At 40.5% G+C, this 23,296-nt stretch overlaps 1 protein-coding gene across 5 annotated transcripts in view; it reads left to right on the top strand.

The window, feature by feature from the left end:
* Positions 1–23,296, top strand: part of ADAMTS9 (ADAM metallopeptidase with thrombospondin type 1 motif 9) — a 397,174-nt gene that overhangs the window by 8,213 nt on the left and 365,665 nt on the right. For all 5 annotated transcript variants that reach the window (XR_013357704.1, XM_077858175.1, XM_077858178.1 and 2 more), the window contains exon 4: positions 22,282–22,571. Coding sequence is in view for 4 of the 5 variants with exons in the window: in XM_077858175.1 (XP_077714301.1) it covers positions 22,282–22,571 (290 nt within the window). In the remaining variant the exon portion in view is untranslated. The remainder of the gene's footprint in view (positions 1–22,281; positions 22,572–23,296) is intronic.

The following is a 23,296-nucleotide window of genomic DNA, read 5'->3' on the forward strand; positions in this document are numbered from 1 at the left end:
ACAGTAGTCCCAGCAGCTTGCACAGCGCCAAGCCTGCCAGCTACCAGTAAGTGCAATAGCAAGACATGTATCACATTTTTTGGACTGTGCTAGTAAGAACATTGTCCTTTCCTTCCCGACTTCCCAAATCTGAATTAGCAAATGCTTATTTTGTGTATGTGGACAAACCTGTATATAGCATGTGATAGAAGGGAAAAATGTCATGGCTCTCTTTCTACCTTATTAATGTATATTCAGTTGAATATATATTCAGTTGAATATATATTAATATATATTCAACTAGTATGTTCATTGATCAGTTTATTAAACAACAGCACTTTGTGACATTCCTCTGTCCTAAAATGGCAGCAAACCCACTTAAAAAAAAAAACAACTGCCAGTTATTAAGGTCCTATTCTATATTGGCAATGTGCAAAGCACTTCACCTGCATGACTTCACTGAATCCTTACCATAACCTGGTGAGGTGGGTACCACTCCTACCCCCATTGCATGTGGCAGGGGAGCAGAGATGAAGCCCCTTGCCACAGACCTCTCAACTACTCCATAATGACAGCTCATGGCCCTCTTCTTCCATGATCTATTTTCTCTATGCAGGTGTGCTGTGTGTGTGTGTGTGTGTGTGTGTTGCGTGTGACAGAGAGAGAGAAGTCTTAGTACTCTCCTTCAAAAAGTCCTTAAAAAATTAATGACATAAGTCAATGGACATTTGATTTTCTGGGCTAGAGGATGAGCCATTGTCAAGTCCTATTAAAAATACAAAGAAGAGGGACTCTGAAAAGGTGAAGGTGGAGGACAACAGAAGATGCCATAATTTTTCAAAGAAGTTATTTGGGTTCATGTCCTTCTTGGTATTGGGGCCTTTATGTGCCACCTTTGAAATCACTGGTGCCAACTTTCAGTTTTCCTTCAGTGTGTCTTGCCAGTGACCAGTATGGCAGCCCTTCCTTCATCCCATGTGATGAAGCAGGAGCCCAGCAGTCTTGATTGGCTCTTCCAAAGGTTGCTGCTGGACTCCGCCACTCTGGTTTCTCTCTTCCAGCTGCTTCTGCACCCCTTGTTTGAATACAGATGCAGGAGGCTCAGAACAGTTGGAAAGAACTTTGGAATATGGCACAATTGACCAGCAGCCATTACAGGGATGGACCAGCAGGTCACGGAAACATCCAAAACCAGGTAGCTTGCGCACAGGGAGTGAAAGTAGGTGGGCGGTGGGAGAAGTCCCTCTGACCAGAGCAGAACATGTCTTCTACAAATACTAATCCATTCAGCTTCAGAGATTTCCACCAGAGCAGTTGTTGGTAGCAAGGGTAAACTTTAGAAGTATCCTGGGAGCTTCATACAAATGCACACACACACACACACACACACACACACACACACACCCTCTCTCTCAGGCCAGTGAGAAGGAACAAGAATCGTGGGTTCACTGAGTGCTCCACGTGACCCAGAAGTTCAGCTAAATGTGAGAGTCCCTGCTAATGTGGGATTTAAGGCAATAACCACTCTCCATGGCTTGCTGCCTGCTTTGCCCTGGACTTGGCATTCTTCATCCCTGCTCTCTACTTCTTATAGGATGACAGAAGGTTTTCTGGAGGAAACTGGTAGTTAGCTCTAGGCCAACGGCCTAATTCTGTACAGATGAGCATACTATAGTCCTGGGATGTTAAGTTACTTATTTCTAGGAGTGATCACCTCTATATTCATTAGGAACCCATTGGAATTTAAGATTGCCCTAACCTCAGAGCTGGCCCCTGGAAGTCCCCTGCTGAGTTGGGTGTATATAACCCTTTAATTGCTGGATAATGGGATCCTGCCCAGCGCTAGGCACTATGGCTTTACGCTGTTACCTACAGATGGATTGTGAGTCTTGCTCATTTCTAATTCTTGATGTATGTCTGATTATCAAAACAGATTCTGAGATAACTCATATTAAGATGACATGTGCATAAGGAGTCTTATATAGTGAAAATAGCATGCGTTTAGAAGGGAGTCAACAACTTAATTTATTCATCCGTGTGTGCATTCAGCCATAGCATATATCCTGACTCCTCTGTGCCATGAGGATAAAACCAGGAACCGTCTTTATTCCAGTCAGCTGGGTCACCTCAAGCACATTTGGAGCATAAAGTAAGAATAACACATACCTTTCAAGGGTGTAGTTAGGGCTAAATGAGTGTGAAATAATGAAAGCTCCCAGGACAGTGTTTAGCAGATGGTAGACAATCACTGAATGGGAGATTAAAAAGGAGAGTCATGAAAATAGAAATTGAAACAACACAGCAAGGAAAGGAAAATTCAAAATGCCAAAAACCCAAAGCTAATCAGGTTCCTGTGCTGAGCTTAGATCTTCGTAACCAGGTCATAAAGGGCTTATGGGACTTGCCCAAGGTCAGTCTGCCAGCAAATGGTGGGGCTGAGAGCCCCTTCTCTTTGTTTATTCTCTCTCTGCGTAATGCAGCATTTTAAAAATTCATTCCTCGCAAGTTTCTCTTAGCCCAGTGGCTGCCCTTCCTACATTGTCTCTGTTTTGTCATCATTGGTTATGACTGTGTGTGTACATTTGAGCCAATTGAGTGTATCTGCATTTATTTGTGATTTTCATCCTGTTTGTGAGTTCCTCAGGATTCAGGATGGGGTGTGGGGCATCTTCTCTTTCCTGTGACATGCCCTTGTTACTGCTGTGTCCCCTACACAAGTGGGTAGAGTTCACTGAGCTGCCTGCCTGCCTGCCTGCCTGCGTGCCCCACACACCAGGGGGCCGAGTGGCAGGCTGGGTGGGGGTGGGGGAGCCCTTCAGCAGTTTATTGCTTTTATAAGCCACCTCCTGCCAATCCTTCACATTGCATTTCCAGATGAAACCCCGAGTTCTGTCTCACAGACACTCTCTGACCCTGAATTTTGCACAGGAGCATTTAGTTGTTCTTATCAGTGAGATAGACGTGCTTCCTGGTAGGTGAGAGAGAGAAAGGCACAGGGGGGAAAGGACAACAGGAGGCTGTTTTGTTTGTCTGGGCCTAAAAGGCAGTGTTTTTCCATTACTAGAATGCCTCTCTTGCCCTCTCATCTCAGCAAGGCCTGCTGGTTGTTTTTTTTTTTTAAGGCATTTAAGAATTATATACTTGTTGACCTATCGATGCCACTTCTAAGGAAATAATTGGACGATTGTGTAAAGGTGTCTGTGTGAGAATATTCAGTATGGTGTTGTTTATTATATCAAAAGGCTGGAAACAACCCAAGTGTCCTTCAGTAGGAGGATACACCAATAATTTATGAGGGATACGTTTGATGGAGTCCTATGTAGCCATCAAAAATGATCATACAGATTTATGTTAATACTGACATGTTTCATATATATAGTGAGCAAGCAAGTGATAAACAAGTATGTATAGTATGATCTCATTTTTTTAAAGATATTATTTATTTATTTGAGAGAGAGAAAGAGAGAGTGGGAGCATAAGCAAACAGGAGAGGCAGAGGGAGAGGGAGAAGTGGCTTCCCACTGAGCAGGGAGCCCAATGTGGGGCTCAGTCCCAGGGCTCTGGGGATCATGACCAGATATGATACCAGTGTATAGTGGGACACATGTATATAAAGAAAAAATATGAAGCAATATATATAGAAATATTAAAAAGGGATTATTTCTGGATGGCAGGAACATAGGCAACATTTATCTTTTTATTTATATTCTTATATTTTTGCCACAATTTTATAATAGTTTCACAATCAGAAAATCCACTTAAAAAGAAATGGAGGTACTGGCATGCAATTATTTTGTAAGCCCCATGGCATTTGTGACTGAGGACCAACAGCCAAGCCATGATCCCATGATTTTTTTTTTCTTTGAATGAGACAGTCTCCATAACCAGATAGATAAAAATCCTGCCTTGTATCTGCTTCTTTGGGATACTGAGGCTGATCAACACTGAGGCTCTATCACAACCCTGCTAAATTGCCCTGTGCCTATTGGACTGACCCTGGGAGTACCGTGGTTTAGTCTCCATTAGGAACTGGAACCTCTGAACTAGAATGTACTCTCACTTGTTGGTTGGACTCCCAAGGGTACAATCATAAAGGTTGGAAAATACAAGGTGATAACTAAATACAACTTTGTTAGGATCTTATGTGCATTCGGGATCACTGTGCAACACACTTTCCATGCATCTTCATTTATAGTCACTTCTTAATATCTACCTACTATAGAGTGGATATTATTATCCTTTATTTACATTTGAGAAAATTGTAGCTGTGAGAGGCTGAACAACTTGTTCAAAGTCACACAGCTAGTAGGAAGTGGGCCTGACACTTGAACCCAGCTCTAACTCCAGTGTGCCACCCTGTGGGCCTCACTCCATTGAAAATACAAATGGAAGCTTCCATTTAGAAAATCCCTTTTCACTTGAGTTTTCAGAGTGTCTTTGACTTTCATTTGAGTCCCTAGATGATACCAGCAATTACTCACATTTGTTGAGTACGTATTATGTGGCAGGCACTGTTCCAAGTGATGTACATGGATTGTATATTTTAATCCTGACCTCCTCCCTGCATTTTGCCATCTGCAGAGCAGTCCATCACCTAGGCTTGCCTGAGGACACAAACCTCAAAAACATACCAATGTCCATAACCCTTTTGTCCTGGTCTACGTAGAGGGTTTTTTTTTTTTTTTTTCCCTGTGCATTGTTGATTCGTTTACAGTCAGATATGAATTACTTTCCCTGGCAGGATTTTTAAAATGCTTGCCTACAATTTCATTGGATTGGAGAATGCCTGCCTGATGTCCGGAATTCCCACCAAGACTCTAATGACTCACTGAGAGTTTAGCTTCCAGCTTGCCTCTGTTGGAGAGTATACTTGTTACACATTAACCTCTGGGATCCCATTAATAGTTTAGCATAGATTAGCTGATTAGATTAGTGGCCGGGATAGATGGGCCCAAATGGAGTGAGAGACAGAATGAAGGACAGACCTCTAAGTGGGGAGCTGTAAGTAAACAATTCTGGGACAGCTGGAGGGTTCCAGGCTATGACAGAAGCTTTGGCCACCCTCACAGTCCTGCCTGGGCTTGAGCAGGTCAGTGGTTGTTGGCTAATGAGTTACTTCTATGAGAAGCCAGCCTGCCTACCCCTTCCTACCCATACCCATTCTGCATCTTCCTATCCTTTCCTTAGCTGTTCAGCCTGTGGACACAAGAACAGGCAACATTTAAGGAGCCATGTGCTGGGGCAGCGTGAAAGCCCATGGTGGGTTATTTTGTTGACCCCTGCAACAGCTCAAATAATTGGAGGATGCGCCAACTATTCCCATTTACAAATAAGAAAGCTGAATTTGGAGAGGTGAATGAACACATCCACAGTGTGTAAGGGAGAGAACTGGCTCTCACACCCAGGGCTGATTTGAATCTTTTTTTTTTTTTTCTTTTCTTTTCTTTTCTTTTCTTTTCTTTTCTTTTCTTTTCTTTTCTTTTCTTTCCTTTCCTTTCCTTTCCTTTCCTTTCCTTTCCTTTTCTTTTATTTATTTTATTTTATTATTTTATTTTATTTTTAGATTTTATTTATTTATTAATGAGAGAGGCAGAGAGAGGCAGAGACATGGGTAGAGGGAGAAGCAGGCTCCCTGTGAAGTGCCTGATGTGGGACTCCATCCCTAAACCTTCAGATCATGGCCTGAGCCGAAGGCAGAGGCTCAACCCCTGAGCCACCCAGGTGTCCCAAGATTTGAATCTTTAGAGATAGTTTCCCCGACTTGGGGTTTATTGTTTTGGCTTCATTTCCTTTCTCTGACCCCTTGTTGTCCCTCAGTCTTTATATCTTTTTTTTTCTCTTTTTTTATTGTCTTTGGTGACTGTATCTAATAGATAGTCAATATAAGTAACTCCTAGAAGATTCCTGTCTTGAATAATTAAATTCTTGAGCCTGTTTCCTTAGCTTTGCCTTCTTTGTGGCATTTACAAAAAATATATATATACATATATATATATATATATTGCTTTTCTAAAACAGCAGCATTAATAGTGTAATACTCCAGCAAAATAAAGGTTAGTAGAAAAGAAACTTCTGATACAGGAACTGTTTTTTTTTTTTTTCTTATATTTGTGCTTATTTATTTGTTTAACATCTTTCATCATGTCTTCAAAAAAGCATGCTAATAACATCTTGAGGCACATGGATGTAAGTAGAGGCAACAGTAAAATGAACCACCATAAAGACACCATCTACACTTAATGATAGCAAAGACTTTTCCACGTTTGCTTTCTATTTTTGCCTTTTTTGCTGGAGTATTTTAAAATAAACCCAGGTATCATGACATGTCCTGTCTAAAGACTCCCGAATACATCTCTGAAAAATGAGGGTATTTTCTTATGTGACTGTAATGTAAATATACCATGCTGAGCAAAACCAGCGATAATTGCCCCCATATAACCTACACAGTACATATGTTAAAATCATCCAAGCTTGGGCAGTCCGGGTGGCTCAGCTGTTTAGCGCCGCCTTCAGCCCAGGGCGTGATCCTGGAGACCAGGGATCGAGTCCCACGTCGGGCTTCCTTGCATGGAGCCTGCTTCTCCTTCTGCCTGTGTCTCTGCCTCTCTCTGTGTCTCTCATGAATAAATAAGTAAAATCTTAAAAAAAAAAAAAAATCCAAGCTGTCCCTGCAAAGCCTTCTTAAAGGTCATTTATGTAGCTTGTGATCTAAACATATTCCACACCTGCACATTGCAGTTGACTATTCTGTCTCTCAAGTAACTTTTCACTTGGTTGCCAGTGTCATTGCTGTTTTCCTTCCCATTTAGGTTTGCTCCCCACTGTCATTTTTCTCCCTCTCCACTTCTTTTACTCACCCATTCATCTTTATCATTATAAGGTTAGGTCACATTTTCAGCCGTTTGGAGGGACAGCATCAGCCCTAAACCCAGAGCAGGTATCAAGAACAAAGCCATCAGGAATGAGCCACTTAATCAGAGTAATTTCATTGAGCACAAAAGGACAGCATGTTTATGTTGTATTTTGACATTTTATCTGAGTACCTTGATTGATATCCCTCTGTCTTTTTTTCTTTTCTTTTTTCTTTTCTTTTCTTTTCTTTTTTCTTTTCTTTTCTTTTCTTTCCTTTTCTTTTCTTCCTTTCCTTTCCTTTTTTTTCTTTTCTTTTCTTTTCTTTTCTTTTCTTTTCTTTTCTTTTCTTTCTCTCTCTCTCTCCTTCTTTTTCTCTCTTTCTCTCTTTCTCTCTCCTACCAATAGAAAGATTGTCAATGTACAGTATTTGCTAAGACTGCCTTATTCCTGGATTTCACTCACCTGTGTTTTGAAGCCCATGAGAGTCAGTCTGAAGTTGGGACTTGTAAAGTGGAAAGTTAGATTTGGACCTGGAGTTAGGACCCCTGGATGTATGATGTGCTTTCCTGCCTCCTTCTCCCTCGAGCACGGTTTGGTAAGCTTCTGGATCCAGAGACAGTAAGAGGGCTTATTGCCTTGCACCCCAAACCAGGGCTTTTCTGCATCAGCTGTCATCAATTATGGTTGTCTCTATCATTTTGTGTCAGAAACCTGTTGTCTGTTGAGGAAAAAGGGTCATATAATGCTTGCCAATTTGTTTATCTTTGCAGTAAGCCCCTGAAACCAGTTATGATACCCATCCCCTCTAAAGCAGGGATGTAAGAGACTGCAGAAGTGTTTGGTCAGGGCCTGAGGGAATTTGGTCAGGTGTGCAGACTCAACAGAGGCAGGGATATTTGCGGTTCATAGGATTTGTCACCTGAGGGGGCCATCTTTTTGAAGTAGGGCATTGTTGAACCTCTTGGTTCTCTTCATACAAGGGAATAATCCACTTGTTTAATTAAGGGCTATTTTATCATGCCACTGTGATATAAATTTTCTAACTTTGTATCTGCCCAAGGTAGGTTCTTTACAATAGAATCATTATGGGAGCCATTTATGGGTGACCCAAGTCTGTTTATGTATAAACTAGACTTCTTTCTTAAAAAAAAAAAAAAAACAAAACAACATTTCATTTATTTATTCATGAGAGACACAGAGAGAGAGTCAGAGACATAGGCAGAGGGAAAAGCAGCCTCCCTATGAGGAACCTGATGCAGGACTTGATTCTAGGACCCCAGAATCATGACCCGAGCCAAAGGCATACGCTCAACCACTGAGCCAGATCTGGTGTCCCTGAACCAGATCTTTCTGCATAGGCATTCTGTACAACTGAAAATCAATAAGTATGAAGCATTTTGAATGTCACAAAAAGGAGCTTAAGGGCATACAAGATATGATGCTTTGTGTGTATGTGGGTGGTGGACTTTGAGAAGGTGCGCCTTCAAGCCAGGGGCAAACGTTGGTTAAATGCTTCCATGTTTATTGATCCCTGGACATTAGAATCAGAGCCAGGTGTTGAAAATGCTTGGCCTCAGAATTTTTCTGCAATGATTTTACTTACTTATTTATTTCTTTATAAATCTATTAACTTTCCATTAATATTTTCTAGCATTTTCTTTCCATTTTTCTACAAGGTATAATTTATATGCAGCAAGCACTCATGCTTTCTGATACACAGCTCTGTAAGTTTTGGTATATGCTTATAGTCATGTAACTATCATCACAACTAAGATTGAGAACCATTCCTGGTGTCTTTGGTAGTCAACCACCTGTTTTGTTTTGTTTTGTTTTTTTAAGATTTTATTCATTTATTCATGAGAGACACAGAGAGAGAGAGAGAGAGAGAGAGAGGCGGAGAAGCAGGCTCCATGCAGGGAGTGCGATGTGGGACTTGATCCTGGTTCTCCAGGATCAGGCCCTGGACTGAAGGCGGCGCTAAACCACTGAGCCACCCAGGCTGCCCCAACCACCTGTTTTTATTCTCTCTGGTTTGGGCTTTTCCAGAAGCCCATATAAATAGAATCACGAAGTCTAGAGCATTTAAGAATTATCCATTTTGTTGCCTTTGTCAGGAATCTGTCTTTTTTTTTTTTATTGCTGAGTAGTGCTCCATTGTATGGGTAGACAACACTCTGTTTATTCATTCTCCAGTCGAGGAACAATTTTTTGGCAGCTACAAGTGAAGCCACTATAAACATTTGCATACAGATTTTGGAATGAACATAAGTTTGTTTGTTTGTTAACTGAGTAAATACCAATAAGTGAGATTGCTAGTTTATGTGGTAAATGTTATGTTTAATTTTATAAGAAATTGCCCATTTACTTTTCAAAGTGGCTGTACCATTTTGTAGTCCTGTCAGCAGGGTATAAAAGTGCCAGTTCCTCCTGGTATTGCTAGTATTTTGTATGTTTTTGTTTTTTAAGTTTAGCCATTCTAACAGGTGTGTGATGCTATCTAATTTGCATTTCGCTAATGACTAATGATGTGAATATCTTCATATGCTTTATTTGCTATCCATGTATCTTGGGTGAAGTGTCTGAGCAAATCTATTACCCATTAAAAAAAATTGGAATGTTTATTTTCTTATTATTGAAGTTTGAGAGTACTTTATATATTCTGGATACAAGCCCTTTATCAGATATGTAGTTTGCAACTGTTTCCTCCAAGTCTGTGGCTTGTCTTTTCATTCTGTTAATTTGCACACACTTATTTCATACATGGCTTCCCTCATTTATTACACATATTTCGTGCACCATGGCTGTCATGCTGTCACGGGATGGTGTCACAGGAAAACATCAGGGATTGCAGAATGAATTTGTCCAAGACAGGTGCAGAGAGGTGGGCTAAGAGAGGCTGAATTTGAACTTGTTATTCAAAGCCATTTTCTGTGCCAAAAGAAAAGGGATGTTGCTGCTGTTCTGTTTCTGATTAGTATCTAGAAAGACAATTTTTAATTTCAAGCTAGTGCAGTTTATAGTGGGAATGTACTTTGTTGGTTCATGGGTGAAAAGAGTTAGAGAGGAAGCCCCAGATATGTAAGAGTAACTGTTCTTTTGCACATGCGTGTGCGCAGGGAGAGAAAGCCTGAGGGTATAAGAGGCAGACATAGACAGTAGTGTGAGATTCAGCCCTGTATGACCACATACTCCTGCGGGAAGTGGAATGGGACACATGACCCCATGAGTCCCAAGTTCCTCTTCTATGCTTTGGGGGCAATATATGGCTTTTCTAAAGGTGACTGGTTATGCTCTATTTTTTTTTCTTTTAAGCCAATTTCCAAATTCTCATATTTGATTCTATTCCACTGTAACAAGTTAGATTAGAGAGAATGGGAATGGTTTTTAGCAACTATTATTCATTTCAGCAGTGAATAACCAAGGTGCACACCATACACCTCCCTTCACGTTACTGAACAGCAGCTGCCACAGATGTCTTTCCTGTGGGTCCCTCTCTGTTGTGGAGTGTTCTGTCTCCTTTTACCCTCCCACCCTGCCCAATGTTTGGTTATTTCTTTGATACCCTCTTTAAGAGTGACAGTGACCTAGAAAGGAGACTGTGGTGGGTTTGACCCATTGTGAATCTTAGGACTTCATTTGCCAGCATTATTTCCTTTTATCTGATAAAAAATAAGCACTCACAAATTTCTAATCCTGGAAAGAACTTTAGAGAGAATTTCTTTTCTAATTCTTCTTCTTATGGATCAGAGGATCATGGCTCATCATCTTGTGCTAGGGCGAATGAAAAAAGTGGGCTCTGAATGCAGGCCTCTTACTTCCCAGGCCTGTGTTCTTTCCAAGCTGCAAATCAAGGAAAGGCCATCCATGGAAGCAGTGATGATGTCTCAAAGTACAACTCATATGAGATTGGGAAGTACCACCAGATTTCTTTTGTGTGTAAAGATAATTAAGAATAAACTAGTGAATGGTGGATATTTGTCCTTTCTAATGGCTGAGTAATATCCATTCATCTGTCAATGGACATCAAGACTCCTTCCACAGTTTGGCTATTGTGGACATTGCTGCTATAAAAAAATATATTTTAAAAAAAACAATATTGATGTAGATACTGATAGATGGTTCATCTTGCAAACAGACTATATAAACTTATATATCAATAAATACAGTACAGTACTTAAAATAAAAAGAATATACTAGTGAGATCCTTTTAAGAAGCTATTTCAATGCCATAGAGAAAGATATCAGGCTTTTCATTCATTTAGGGGATTAAAGTCCTCACAGCAGTAGCTGAAATTAAAGCAACAAAATATCTGGGCTGGGCCAGGGTGCTGTAGGAAGGTGGCCTGTGGCTGGGGAGCATTCCCAGGGGGTTCCAATATATAATCAGATTATAATATATCCCTGTGACCTGTCATTTCCATGGTGGCTGAGGCATGGACCCGAGGACGGGAAAGGACCTGTACTGCAGGCAGTGGTTTGTAAACTAGTCCTCAGTGGCCATGTAAGCTAGGAGACACGTATCAAAGGAATGTGGGAGATAGGCTCCCTAGGAGTTGCTTAGGAGGCTTTTTAAAGAGCTCCAGCGCCAACTGCTCTTTAATCTCTGATAGGGGAGTGATACCTCGGACCTCCCACAGGCACCACATTGAGCCTGGGGCCACCTACAGCTGCAGTGAAGTGTCAGCACAGCAGCAAGCCTTGGGGCCTCTTGATTTCAGCAGCCTGAAGGGGTGCTCAGCCTGGGTCACGAGGGCACTGCAGCCAATGCCCCTAGAGGGTTTTGCCCCAGCCCTGTTTCCTGACTTTTCGTGTATGAAGTCCTTTCATCCTCCCCACCACCCTATCAGGGAGAAACTATCATTATCCCCATTTCACAGATGAGGAAATTGAGGCAGAAAGAACTTAAATGACTTGCCTGAAGTCACTCAGATGGAATGAAGGAGCAACTGGGATTTCAGCACAGGTCCCTCTGAGTCCCAAGCCCATACTTACCTGGAATAAGTGTGTTGGATCCAGTATTCACTCTGGAAACACCTAGAATGAACTGTCCTAGGTGGTGGCCAGCAATCCCAGGTGGCTCCTGAGCCTTCGAAATGGGGCTAGTGCCATGTGTTGAAATGATAGTATTCTAGATATATTGGGTTAAACAGAAACTTTTATTAAAATTAATTTCATCTGTTCCTCTTGGTGTTTTTAAAAGGTGCTACTGGAAATTTTTAACTTCCACGTGTGGCTCACATTTTATTTCTTCTCAGAAGTGTCACAAGGGGGCCTGAGAGGTGGCCATGGAAAGCAGGCTGCAGGTATTGCAGGGTGGCCGGCTATGGGCAACTGGCACCCCACTGCCAGAAAGGCCAACCTCCCCTTACTGCTAAGAGATGGAATGGATCAAAACCAGCATTTCCAGAAGAGTATATTGCAGAATGTTAATAGCAAGACCAAACAGTCTCTTAGTGAAATGCAGGCCTGGATATGTTCAGCATATTACACTACCTCAAATAGATATTCCTTAAAGATTTTCTCAGGTTACTTCAGGTGTGCCTCAATTTGAAATGGACATAAAAGCCTCCACCATATTGGGTTGCTCTGAGGAGTTATCTAGTTAATCCACATGTAAGTGCTTAGAGAGCACCTGCCACCCAGGAACCCACTCATCAAACTTCAGCCAGTGTTATTATGATGGTAGTAGCCCTTTGTTACTCTTTTAGTTGAGTGGGATGCAAGTTGTTGAATGAGAGAGGGAAAGCAGGGCCTTTGGGTATAGTGCCTGAGTCAGCAAATTTGACTCCCCACTTGGCTGGAGGCACCCACTCTCTGGGAGATGGTGGGATGACCTTCAGACATGCCTCCCACCACCTTGACCCACAGCCCATCTCAGCTTCTTGAACTCTACCAGAAGCTTCTGAAGTGTTTTTCTTCCAGTGGCATCTCCTTTTCCTCCCCACCCTCAGAAGGAAAGCCCCCCAATATACTTCTCTCCATCTCATTATCTTTCTAGGACTGGGTCAGTTCCTACCACCTGCCCTGTAAACCAGCCAAGAGCCCCTAATTATGTGTTTAAACAAACGTACACTGGTTTCTTTCCTGAAAGACTTCTTGGAGTTCTTAAAATGCTAATGAGCATGGACAAAGTCCCAGATGTAAATGCTTTATGTAATATTTTGCAAACTTACATTATTTGTCTTTGGAAATACGTTCTGGGACTAATGTTCCATAAACCACTCTCAGGGAAACATCGTTTATAAACGTCCCGGCCAGCTAAAAGGAGTCTCAGCAAAATCTCTTCCACCACTGCCTTTTGCACATATTCCCTGCTTGTACTGAGTATGGAGTGTCACTAGATCCGGGACATGCCATTTGTTTTTTTCCCCAAAGCTCACTCCGTGTACAGAGAAATGGGTTTGGGGGCAAGATCCCTGTATCTAGGGACTCTTGTTTTTAAAGCGAGCAAGTTGAGGACCCTGAGAACAATTGAACATTTGTGAGTTTTCATTCTTATAAGACAGTTTCCCCCCTAGCTCCTTCCCCACCCATTTGCTGGAAATTCATTGTTCTTTATTATTAGAACATTCATTGGTTTTATGGCTGTTTTTGTTTTTATGTTTTACCCCCTCTCCCACCGCACAACACACACACACTGTGCTTGTTTATCCTTCTTCCTCTGTTCCCAGTACATTGCTTTTTCTCTCCTATAGAATCCCTGTCTGAAGACTTCATTAACTCTCTGAACTTACCTGATTCATGCAGATCTTAGATCTGCCTGGAACAAAGACAGCCAGGGGAGCTGCCATCGGCCTCTACTTTTTGTTCCCTGTATGTCATCAGCCGTTGGAGCCATTGAGGTGGAAGTGTTTGTGGCATTTGTTCAGATCCAGTTCCATCTCAGGCTGTCTGTGTCCCTGTCAATCTTCATGTGCTGTCCCTGGCCTGGGAGTTCCATGGGGGCAGGAACTGGGTCTTCATCCCGTAGCTCTCTTCCCTACCTTCCTCCCTTTCTAAAATAGCATTGTTTGACTTAAGCAACCTTAATATCAACCTCCTAGTTCCCAAAGAGGGCATATATGGCATATGACTAGTGAAGAGATAACAACTAAGTCATCACGATCACCGTAAATATTTGATGGATCCTTACCGTGTGCTGTGCTTTGCGCTGAGGGTATTTTGTGGGCCATCTCTTTTAGCCTCCCAGTTAACCCTTTAAGGAGCTGCTATGACCCTCATTTTATAGATGGAGAAACTGAGACTCAGAAGCAGAGAGGGGCAGCTAGAGTAGCACTAGGGCAGGGCCATGCACCAGAGCTGGTCAGCCTCCAGAAGCTAAGTGAAAACCTACTCATGAGTCCTGTCCAGCTTCCTTCTGGTTGTCAAGCCAGGGTGGAGCAGAAGGAGGTGGGGCCGGTCTTCCCTTTGGTTCTGTGCTATGATTTCTCTGCCCATTCAGACCATGAGGTCACAAGGTGGTTCAGTGCCTTAAGGAAATTCAGTTAAATTTTGATAAACCTTATGAAAAGAGCAATAATTAACTTCCCAACTGTGTTAAAGTTAACATTTGAATCTCCTCAGCCCTACCCCAGTGGATGTGAGACTCTCAATGAGTAACTGCTGAGTAACAAAGCCTGGATGTTGTTTTCCAAAATGATTCCAGTTATTTAGTAATGTCATATGCATTTTATTGCTTAGCAATGTGACACGAAGCTCATTTAAAATATTTTTTCACCAAAAAATAACCAAATGTTACAGGGTTTTGTTTTTTGTTTTTACTATGAAGTTTTATTTTTATTTATTTATTTATTCACGATAGAGAGAGAGAGAGAGAGAGAGAGAGAGAGGCAGAGACACAGGCAGAGGGAGAAGCAGGCTGCATGCTGGGAGCCTGACACAGGACTCGATTCTGGGGCTCCAGGATCACGCCCTGGGCCAAAGGCAGGTGCTGAACCGCTGAACCACCCAGGGATCCCCAACTGAGGATTTATGAGGTTTTAAATAATGAGAATGTCTTAAATCTTTAAACTTTCTTTTTAAGGATTGGCCCCAGGTTTTATTTTTGTTTCGTTGTTACTGTTGTTTATTTCACCTTACCTAGCTCTGGTGCCTTGCACAAAATAGGTGTTCAAGAAGTAATTTTTAGAATTCAATTTATAATATATCAGGAATTTCATTTTTTTAAGATTTATTTATTTATTTTAGAGAGAGAGAGTGCACAAGCAAGGGGAGGGGCAAGGGGAGAAGGAGAGAAAGAATTCTCAAACAGACTTCCTGTTGAGCATGGAGGCTGGAGCCAGAGACAGGGCTTGATCCCAGGACCTTGAGATCATGACCTGAGCCAAAATCAAGAGCTGGTGCTTAACAGACTGAACCATTCAGGGGCCCCAATATATAAGGAATTTTCTGTACACTTTGTAATTTAATTCTCATCTCAAGACCACCTTAACATAGAAGCAGGAATCAGGCCAGGAAAATGGAGATCTAGAGAAGTGACTTAGAAAAGATAATTTAAGGGTATAAACAGTTTTTATCTTTGAATTGTTACTGTAAGCCAGAAAAATATTTTTACACACTCTCCCTGTGATGATTCCTTTTAGTTATGACTTTATGACTTGTAAAAAAAAATGAAAAAAAAAAACTCTATTTATTGGTGGCTTTCCTATGTGCTGGGTATTTTATATGCATGATCTCTGACTATTCCTCAGAGCAAGACTATGAAATAGGTAGTGTTCTTACCCAGCTGTATAAATGGGAGCGTGGAGAGTAAATGGGAGCCAGTTATTTGTCCAAGGTCAACAAGGGCTGGAAGCTTGCTCCCTTCAGAGCATGAGGTGTACAGCTTCTCTATACTAGTCAGCAAGGCCAGAACAGTTGTAAAAGCCAATATTAACTCATCTTCTTGTTATAAAATGTTACAACTTAAGTGCCTATGACATGGCCTTATGAAATACGCCACTGCCACTTCCAGCTGTCCAGTATGCCTAAATTTGTTTACCAAGTGCATGCAAAGGTTCAAGTTGCAAAATCAAATGTGCATTTGATTTTTGAAGGTATCACATGCTTTTTTGCTTTTTGGTAGGTGTTTTTGTAATAAGTCTATTTTTTAGAGTCATTTTAGATTCACAGAAAAATGAGAGGAAGATACAGAAACTTCCCATATATCCCCCTGCTCCTACACATGCATAGCCTCCCCTACTATCAACATCCTGCACCAGAAGGTACATTTATTAGTTGATGAATCCATGTTGACATAGCATAATGATTATATCATAATCACCTAAAGTCCACACTTATATTATGATTTCCTCTTAGTGTTTTATATTCTGTGGATTTGGACAAATGCATAAAATGACATGTATCCATCTTTATGATTTCATAGAGTATTTTCACTGTTCTGAAAATCTTCTGTGTTCTGTCCATCTCTCTTTGCCCCAACCGCTAGCAAACCACTGACATTTTGCTATCTCCATAATTTCCTTTTCCAGAATGTCATATAGTTGGAATCATACAGTGTATAGCCTTTTTAGATTGGCTTCTTTCACTTAACAGTATGCATTTAAGGTCCCTTTATGTCTTTACATGGCTTGCTAACTCATTTCTTTTTAGCTTTGAATAACATTCTATTGTCTGGCTCTACCACAGTTTATTCATTCACCTACTGAAGGACATCTTAATTGCTTCCAAGTTTTGCAAATATGAATATTAGCCATAGATATCCATGTGCCGGTTTTTCTGTGGACATGTCCTCTGGGAAAATACCAAAAGCATGATTGCCAGATCATATGCATGTTTAGTTTTGTAAAACACTGACAAACTGTCTTCCAAAGTGGCTATATCATTTTTCATTCCCACCATCAATGAATGAGCACTCCTGTTTTCCAACATCCTTGTCAGCCTTTGGTGTTGTCCGTGTTTCAGATTTTGGCCATTCTACTTGATGAGTGGTGGTATCTTAATGTTGTTTTAATTTGCATTTCCTTGGGGATCCCTGGGTGACTCAGCGGTTCAGCATCTGCCTTCAACCCAGGGCGTGATCCTGGAGACCTGGGATCCAGTGTCAGGCTATCTGTGTGGATCCTGCTTCCCCCTCTGCCTGTGTCTCTGCCTCTATCTCTCTCTCTCATGAATAAATAAATAAAATCTTAAAAAAAAAAAAAAAAAAAGAAAAGGCAAGAAAATTCTGTAGCCGCTTTGGAAAATAATCCAATAGTTCCTCAAAATGGTAAACACAGAGTTACTAAATGACTCAGCAGTTCTACTTCTAGGTATATACTTAAGAGAAAGGTAAACATAGTCACACAAAAACTTGTACATGCACATTCATAGCAGTATTATTCAACTGAGTTGTTTACCCAAATGCCTACCAATTAAAGAATGAATAAATAAAATGTGAAAGAAGCCAATCACAGAAGAAAACATGTTGTAGGACTCCATTTGTATGAAATGACAAAATAGGCAAATCCATAGATACAAAACATAGGTTAGTGGTTTCCAGGGGCAGGAGAGAAAGAGGGGGAGTGACCACTAGTGGGTACAGGGTTTCTTTAGGGGGCAATGAAAATATTCTAAAATCAGATAATGGTGATGTCACACAACTTTATGAATATGTTAAAAACCACTGAATTATACCCTTTGAAAGGATGGATTTTATGGCTATGTAAATTGTCTATTTTTTTTTTTTTAAAGAGGAAGAGAGGACAGGGAGGGGCTGAGGGAAAGGGAGAGAGAGAATTTCAAGCAGACTCCCTACTGGGTGTGGAGCTCGATGCACTCAATCTCAGGACCCTGAGATCATAATATGAGCAGAAATAAAGAGTCAAACACTTAACTGACTGAGCCACCCAAGAGCCTCTATAAATTATATCTCAATAAACAGTGCTAATATATAAAGCTATGTGTTGGGGGGTAGGGTGAAGGAAGAGCAAAAGTACACAATTTGTACTGTGCTTTCCACCAGAGCAAAATTTCATTATGTAGCCCATTCTGATAAAACTAGTAGCAAAGTGCCCTTGCAAATTTGAAACACAAGCCTCAATTCTATTATGCTACAAGGTCATTAAAGAGAAATGTGGATGACTTTCTTTTTATCTTAATACCATATGTCCCTTGGTGGAAATTATTCTCTGTTATTACAGATTCTATTCAGAGGCAGGGGAGTTCAGTAGGTATACAAGTTGTAATTTCTGTATTTTCAATTCTCAATAAAAATGTTCATGCATTTATAGCCATTGTGAATATTTGAATCCTTAAAGCTCATATGATTTTTTTTTAATATTTTTAAATTTTTATTTATTTATGATAGTTACAGAGAGAGAGAGAGGCAGAGACACAGGCAGAGGGAGAAGCAGGCTCCATGCACCGGGAGCCCGATGTGGGATTCGATCCCGGGTCTCCAGGATCGCGCCCTGGACCAAAGGCAGGCGCCAAACCGCTGCGCCACCCAGGGATCCCAAGCTCATATGATTTTTAATGTTAAATTAAAATTTGCCTGTTAAAATGGATAAAGTGGTTGAAATTAGTTGAGCTAATTAGGTCACTAAATAGGATTCTAGGGGATCCCTGGGTGGCTCAGCGGTTCAGCGCCTGCCTTCGACCCAGGGCATGATCCTGGGGTCCTGGGATCGAGTCCCACATCAGGCTCCCTGCATGGAGCCTGCTTCTCCTTCTGCCTGTGTCTCTGCCTCTCTCTCTCTCTCTCTCTCTCTCTCTCTGTGTGTGTGTGTCTTTCATGAATAAATAAAAAAAAATCTTTAAAAAAATAGGATTCTAACTTGTGAGGATTAAAGATCAGATAGGTAAAAGACTGGGAAGTATTATATATTAGAAGGTGTTTTTGATTCTGATGAAGTAATTTTATTCTTGTTTTTTCATAAAGTATACTGAATTATTTTTTTGATACACAGGTTACTTGTAAATGAAATGTAGAATTTACATGTGTTGTTCTCTGTTATAAATTGTAGTCTTTTGTGATTAATAATGCCTGAAATTATTTAGCTCTGTTATTTAAATAAGTATACCTTGTTTCCAGTTAGTGCCTGCGTTCCTGCTCAGATTTTCACACCTCCCCTTTGATGATACTCTGAGAGTATGTTTTTCCCTGTCAGTGGTCAAAAAGTGAATACAGCATTTCCTGAGTGTTTTTCCCACTGCAAGTATACTTCTCTCTGATAAATCAAAATATTTTTGGAAGACCTTAAGTAAGGATTATTTCTTTTTCACAAACCAAGTGACATATTTTCTTTTTTAAACAGCTTTTTTTGAGATAAAATTCACATACCATACAATTCATCCTCGTAAACTGTCCAATTTAATGGCTTTTGGTATATTCATAGATACGTGTGACCATCATCACCATTAGTTTTAGGACATCTTTATCACTTGAAAAAGAAACACTGTACCCTGTAGCTCTCAACCCCTCAAATCCCTGCCCCACCTCCAGCAACTAATCTACTTTCTCTCTCTTTTGATTTACCTATTGTGGACATTTCCTAGGACTGGAATCATGTACTGACTGGATTCCTTCACATTACTTTGTTGATAAAGTTTATCAACATGTTTTATAATTTTAAGAAAAGAGCCAATTCAGTAGGAAGATTTAACCAGTATAAATATACATGCACTTCCTAACAGAGCACCGCATACAGGAAGCAAAACCTGACAGAAATATAGGGACAAATTGACAATTCACATAATTGTTAAGACTTTAAAATCCTATATTCAATAATGGCTATAGCAGAGAGACAGAAGATCAACAGGAAGTAGAAAACTTGAATGACACTGTAAACCAACAACACGCAACAGATATCTATACAACACTCCGTGCAGTGACAGCAGGATGCAGATTCTTGTGATGTGCACATGGAACATTCTCCAGATTAGATCATACACTAGGCCATAAAAACAAAAACAAAAACAAAAAACCTCAATAAATTTAAAAGGATGGAGGTAATACGTAGTACCACCTGACTACAATAGAATGAAAGTAGAAATCAAAAACATAAAAAAAAAAATAGGAAATTCAAAAATATGTGGAAAGTAAACAGCACATGCTGAAGTAACCAAGAGGTCAAAAGGGAGTTTGGAAAATAGTTTGAGATGAATAAGCATGAAGATAGAACATACCAGAATTTCAGGGATGCAGGTATAACAGTGCCTGAAGGGAAATTTAGAACCATTGATGGCTCTATTAAGAAAGAAAAACTATCTCAAATTAATAATATAACCTTCTCCTTTAAGATACTAAAAAAGAGGGGGACCTGGGTGGTTCAGTTGGTTAAGCATCTGATTCTTGGTTTTGTCTCAGGTGGTGATCTCAGGGTTGTGAGATCAAGCCCTGCTTCAGGCTGCACCCCAGCATAGAATCTGCTTGAGTTTCTCTTTCTCTTTACCTCTGCCCCTCCTCCTGTTTTTGCTCTCTAGCTCGCTCACTCACTCTCTCAAATCAATCTTTTTAAAAAAAGACACCAGAAAAGGAAGAGAAAAGGAATCTATAGCCTGAAGAGAAAAGAAAATAATAAAGATTAGAGCATAAATTGATTGAAATAGAAAGAAAAATGAGACTTTAAAATCTTTGAAACTTTACTGATCATAATAATTATATTAAGCCTTTACAGGAGACATTAAACAGAATTGTTTCTCTTTCGTAAAATGAATGACATTGTTTCTTCATGTATTAAAAACCACTTGATTTTCAACATGGCCTCCATACACCTGTTGTAAAAACCATGTACCCATCCCAATCCAGGGCTCTTGAGGAATCTTGCTCTAATAGAGTACATTTTAGGGTATAGATCAAACCCATGTCTGACGCCTCATACCACCACTTTCTGCTATGTGACATTGGACAAGTTGCTCAATCTCTTTGAGACTTATTTCCCTCATCTATAAAGTAACCGTTAATTTTTTTCATCTTGAGAGGAATTGTGAGATAACTTGCACAAAACAGCCTAGTTCAATGCTTGGCCCATAGTAGGTACTTGACTAGTATGTGTTCCACAGTCATTCAATAACTGAAAAATAGTGTAAATACCCATATGGCTTGGTTATAACATATATGGATGTTCTCAAAAGACACTGGCAGAAAAGAATGTCATATTGAATCCTACTGTGTACCAGACTTTGGGGTAGTTATGTGATCTATGACTGGACCACATAAAACTTGTTCGACAGTGTGGACTGATTTCACTATTTTTTAACAACTGCAAACAATCAGGCAAAATACACATCCTGGCCTAAATGGATTGTTTTAGCAATGGTTTTTATGATCAAATATTTGAACCCTTCCAAAATGAAACCACTTCCAATTTAACCTTTGTTGTTGTTATTGGTATAATAAATTCTATTCTTTGTATCTTAGGTAAGCATACTCGTCAGTTGTACTATTCTGTTGCCTGTTTTAAACTACAAGCTGCCAGCATTAAAACTATAAAGCACATTTATGAGATGATAGGCAAGATAATGGATTAAATTCTGTTTTTACTCAGAGCCTATTTGGGCAGGCACTTTTATGCTTATTCTGTTTACTGTGTGGTTGATGACTTGGTATTTGAATATTTTCACCAACAATATAAGCTTCAAGCCACGTTCCCTACTAGCGCTTCTCAAAACCTTAACATGGATATGAATCATCTGGAGATCTCATTAAACTGAAGATTCTGGTTTATTAGGTCTGGAGTGGGGCAGAGGAGCATTTCCCACAAGTTTGAAGGGGCTGCCACTGCTGGCCCACGGATCACAGTTTGAGTGGCAGGATTGTATAGAACTGATGACATACCTAAGCAAGAGTCAGAATGAGTAGGGCTGATCAAGCATTCTACATCACCAACCCAACAGCCTCTTCATCTTCTCTGAGTTTAATCTATTTCCTTAACTGAGCCCTGAAAGAAATTAATTAAAAATTCAGAGGCGTTGAATAGCATCTTCTTACATTTCACATATTATAATGATTTCATGCAGTAATAGAAAAATACCTTGTCATGCATTTTCTAGAGTTCCTTTGTATATTAGCCTGGCCACCTCTCAGACCTCTTTATACTATAGCTCATTGTGTATCAAGAGCAGTGTGTAGGAAACATCTCCATTTCCATTCTGTAAAGCTCAGTACCTGTGCTGGCCCTGACTATATCTATGGCAAAGAACAATAAATGAAAACCACTTAAACCCCAGCAAGACTTTTGTTACCAAATGAAAACAGTCATAGGCAATTGTTTCCCTTAAACTCATTCCTGATTTTCTCAGACCTTAAGTGAGCATTTATGGAAGGTGCCAGGGAAGCTAATTTCAAGTCCTTAGTCATTTAGATGAGAGAGCACAGATTGAGTTTCTCCTGGAGAGTCCACAGTGTGTAGAACTTGATTCTGTAGGTAATTTGACAACAGAGGCATCATTTTAAGATGTGGCAAATTAAATCTTACTATGAAAGAGAAGTGGGTTGAAATGTAATGCATGCCATCCAATTTGTTGCAGAACACAAAAATAGTCACAGCAAAGACAAGAGGAAAATGAGAAGGAGAAGATGGGGAGCAAGGCATAGCCTGGCTGATGATGTGGCGGGATTAAGGAGCAGCTTAGCAACAAAGGCGCTTTCTGCCTATGGTAACAAGACGGACAGCACAAGAGAAAAGAGGACCCACAGAAGAACAAAGCGTTTTTTGTCCTATCCACGGTTTGTAGAAGTGATGGTGGTGGCAGACTACAGAATGGTTTTATACCATGGAACAAACCTTCAACACTATATTTTAACTCTAATGTCAATTGTAAGTACATTCAAAAGAAGGTGATTTATGAGTCCTTAAATGTGCCATTGGGAAATGGGTTTCCACCCAGTGCTTTGGAGGATCATTCTCAGGGCTGGCATTCCAACGATTCAGGCAAGTGACCGAAGAGAACATAAGATTATGTATTGGCTGCCTTTTTGTATTGACATCAACGGTGACAGTATTGAGTGTTCATTCTGTTAGACAATGTGCTTTGTAGTTAGTTAAAAGGCATCATTTCTAATCCTCCTGGCAAGTCTGCTAGGGGAGATTATCATCCCCATTTCATAGATAAGAAAACTGAGCCTCAGAGGAGCTGGGCCACTTGCCCATCGTCTTGTAAAGCTAGTAAGTGGCTTAGGGACTGCATGTGACCTCTAGATAGTCCACTTCCTAAACCCAGTGCTCTTCCTCTGAGATAGAAACTTGCACAGCCAGGTATGTGTCTGTAGTAAGACAGTTGGATGCCGGTTGTGAATCAGAGTCACCTGGGAGCTCTTTGAATTGCAGCTGCCTGCCTGCCTTTGTTTCTCTTCCCCAGAATTCTAATTTAGTAGCCCTGGGGTGAGGCCCACACCTCACACCTCACCTCTCCCTCTCTATTTTCCTACTCTGACTTTGAATTGAGAAATCAATAGATTTACATTTTTAAGAAAAAAAAAATCTAACAGAACGAAAGACTAATCATGAAAAAGAAGTGCCATTACCTACCCTGGCGCCTTCCG

The sequence above is a fragment of the Canis aureus genome, chromosome 19 (assembly GCF_053574225.1).
Source record: "Canis aureus isolate CA01 chromosome 19, VMU_Caureus_v.1.0, whole genome shotgun sequence".
In the NCBI taxonomy this organism is placed as follows: domain Eukaryota; kingdom Metazoa; phylum Chordata; class Mammalia; order Carnivora; family Canidae; genus Canis; species Canis aureus.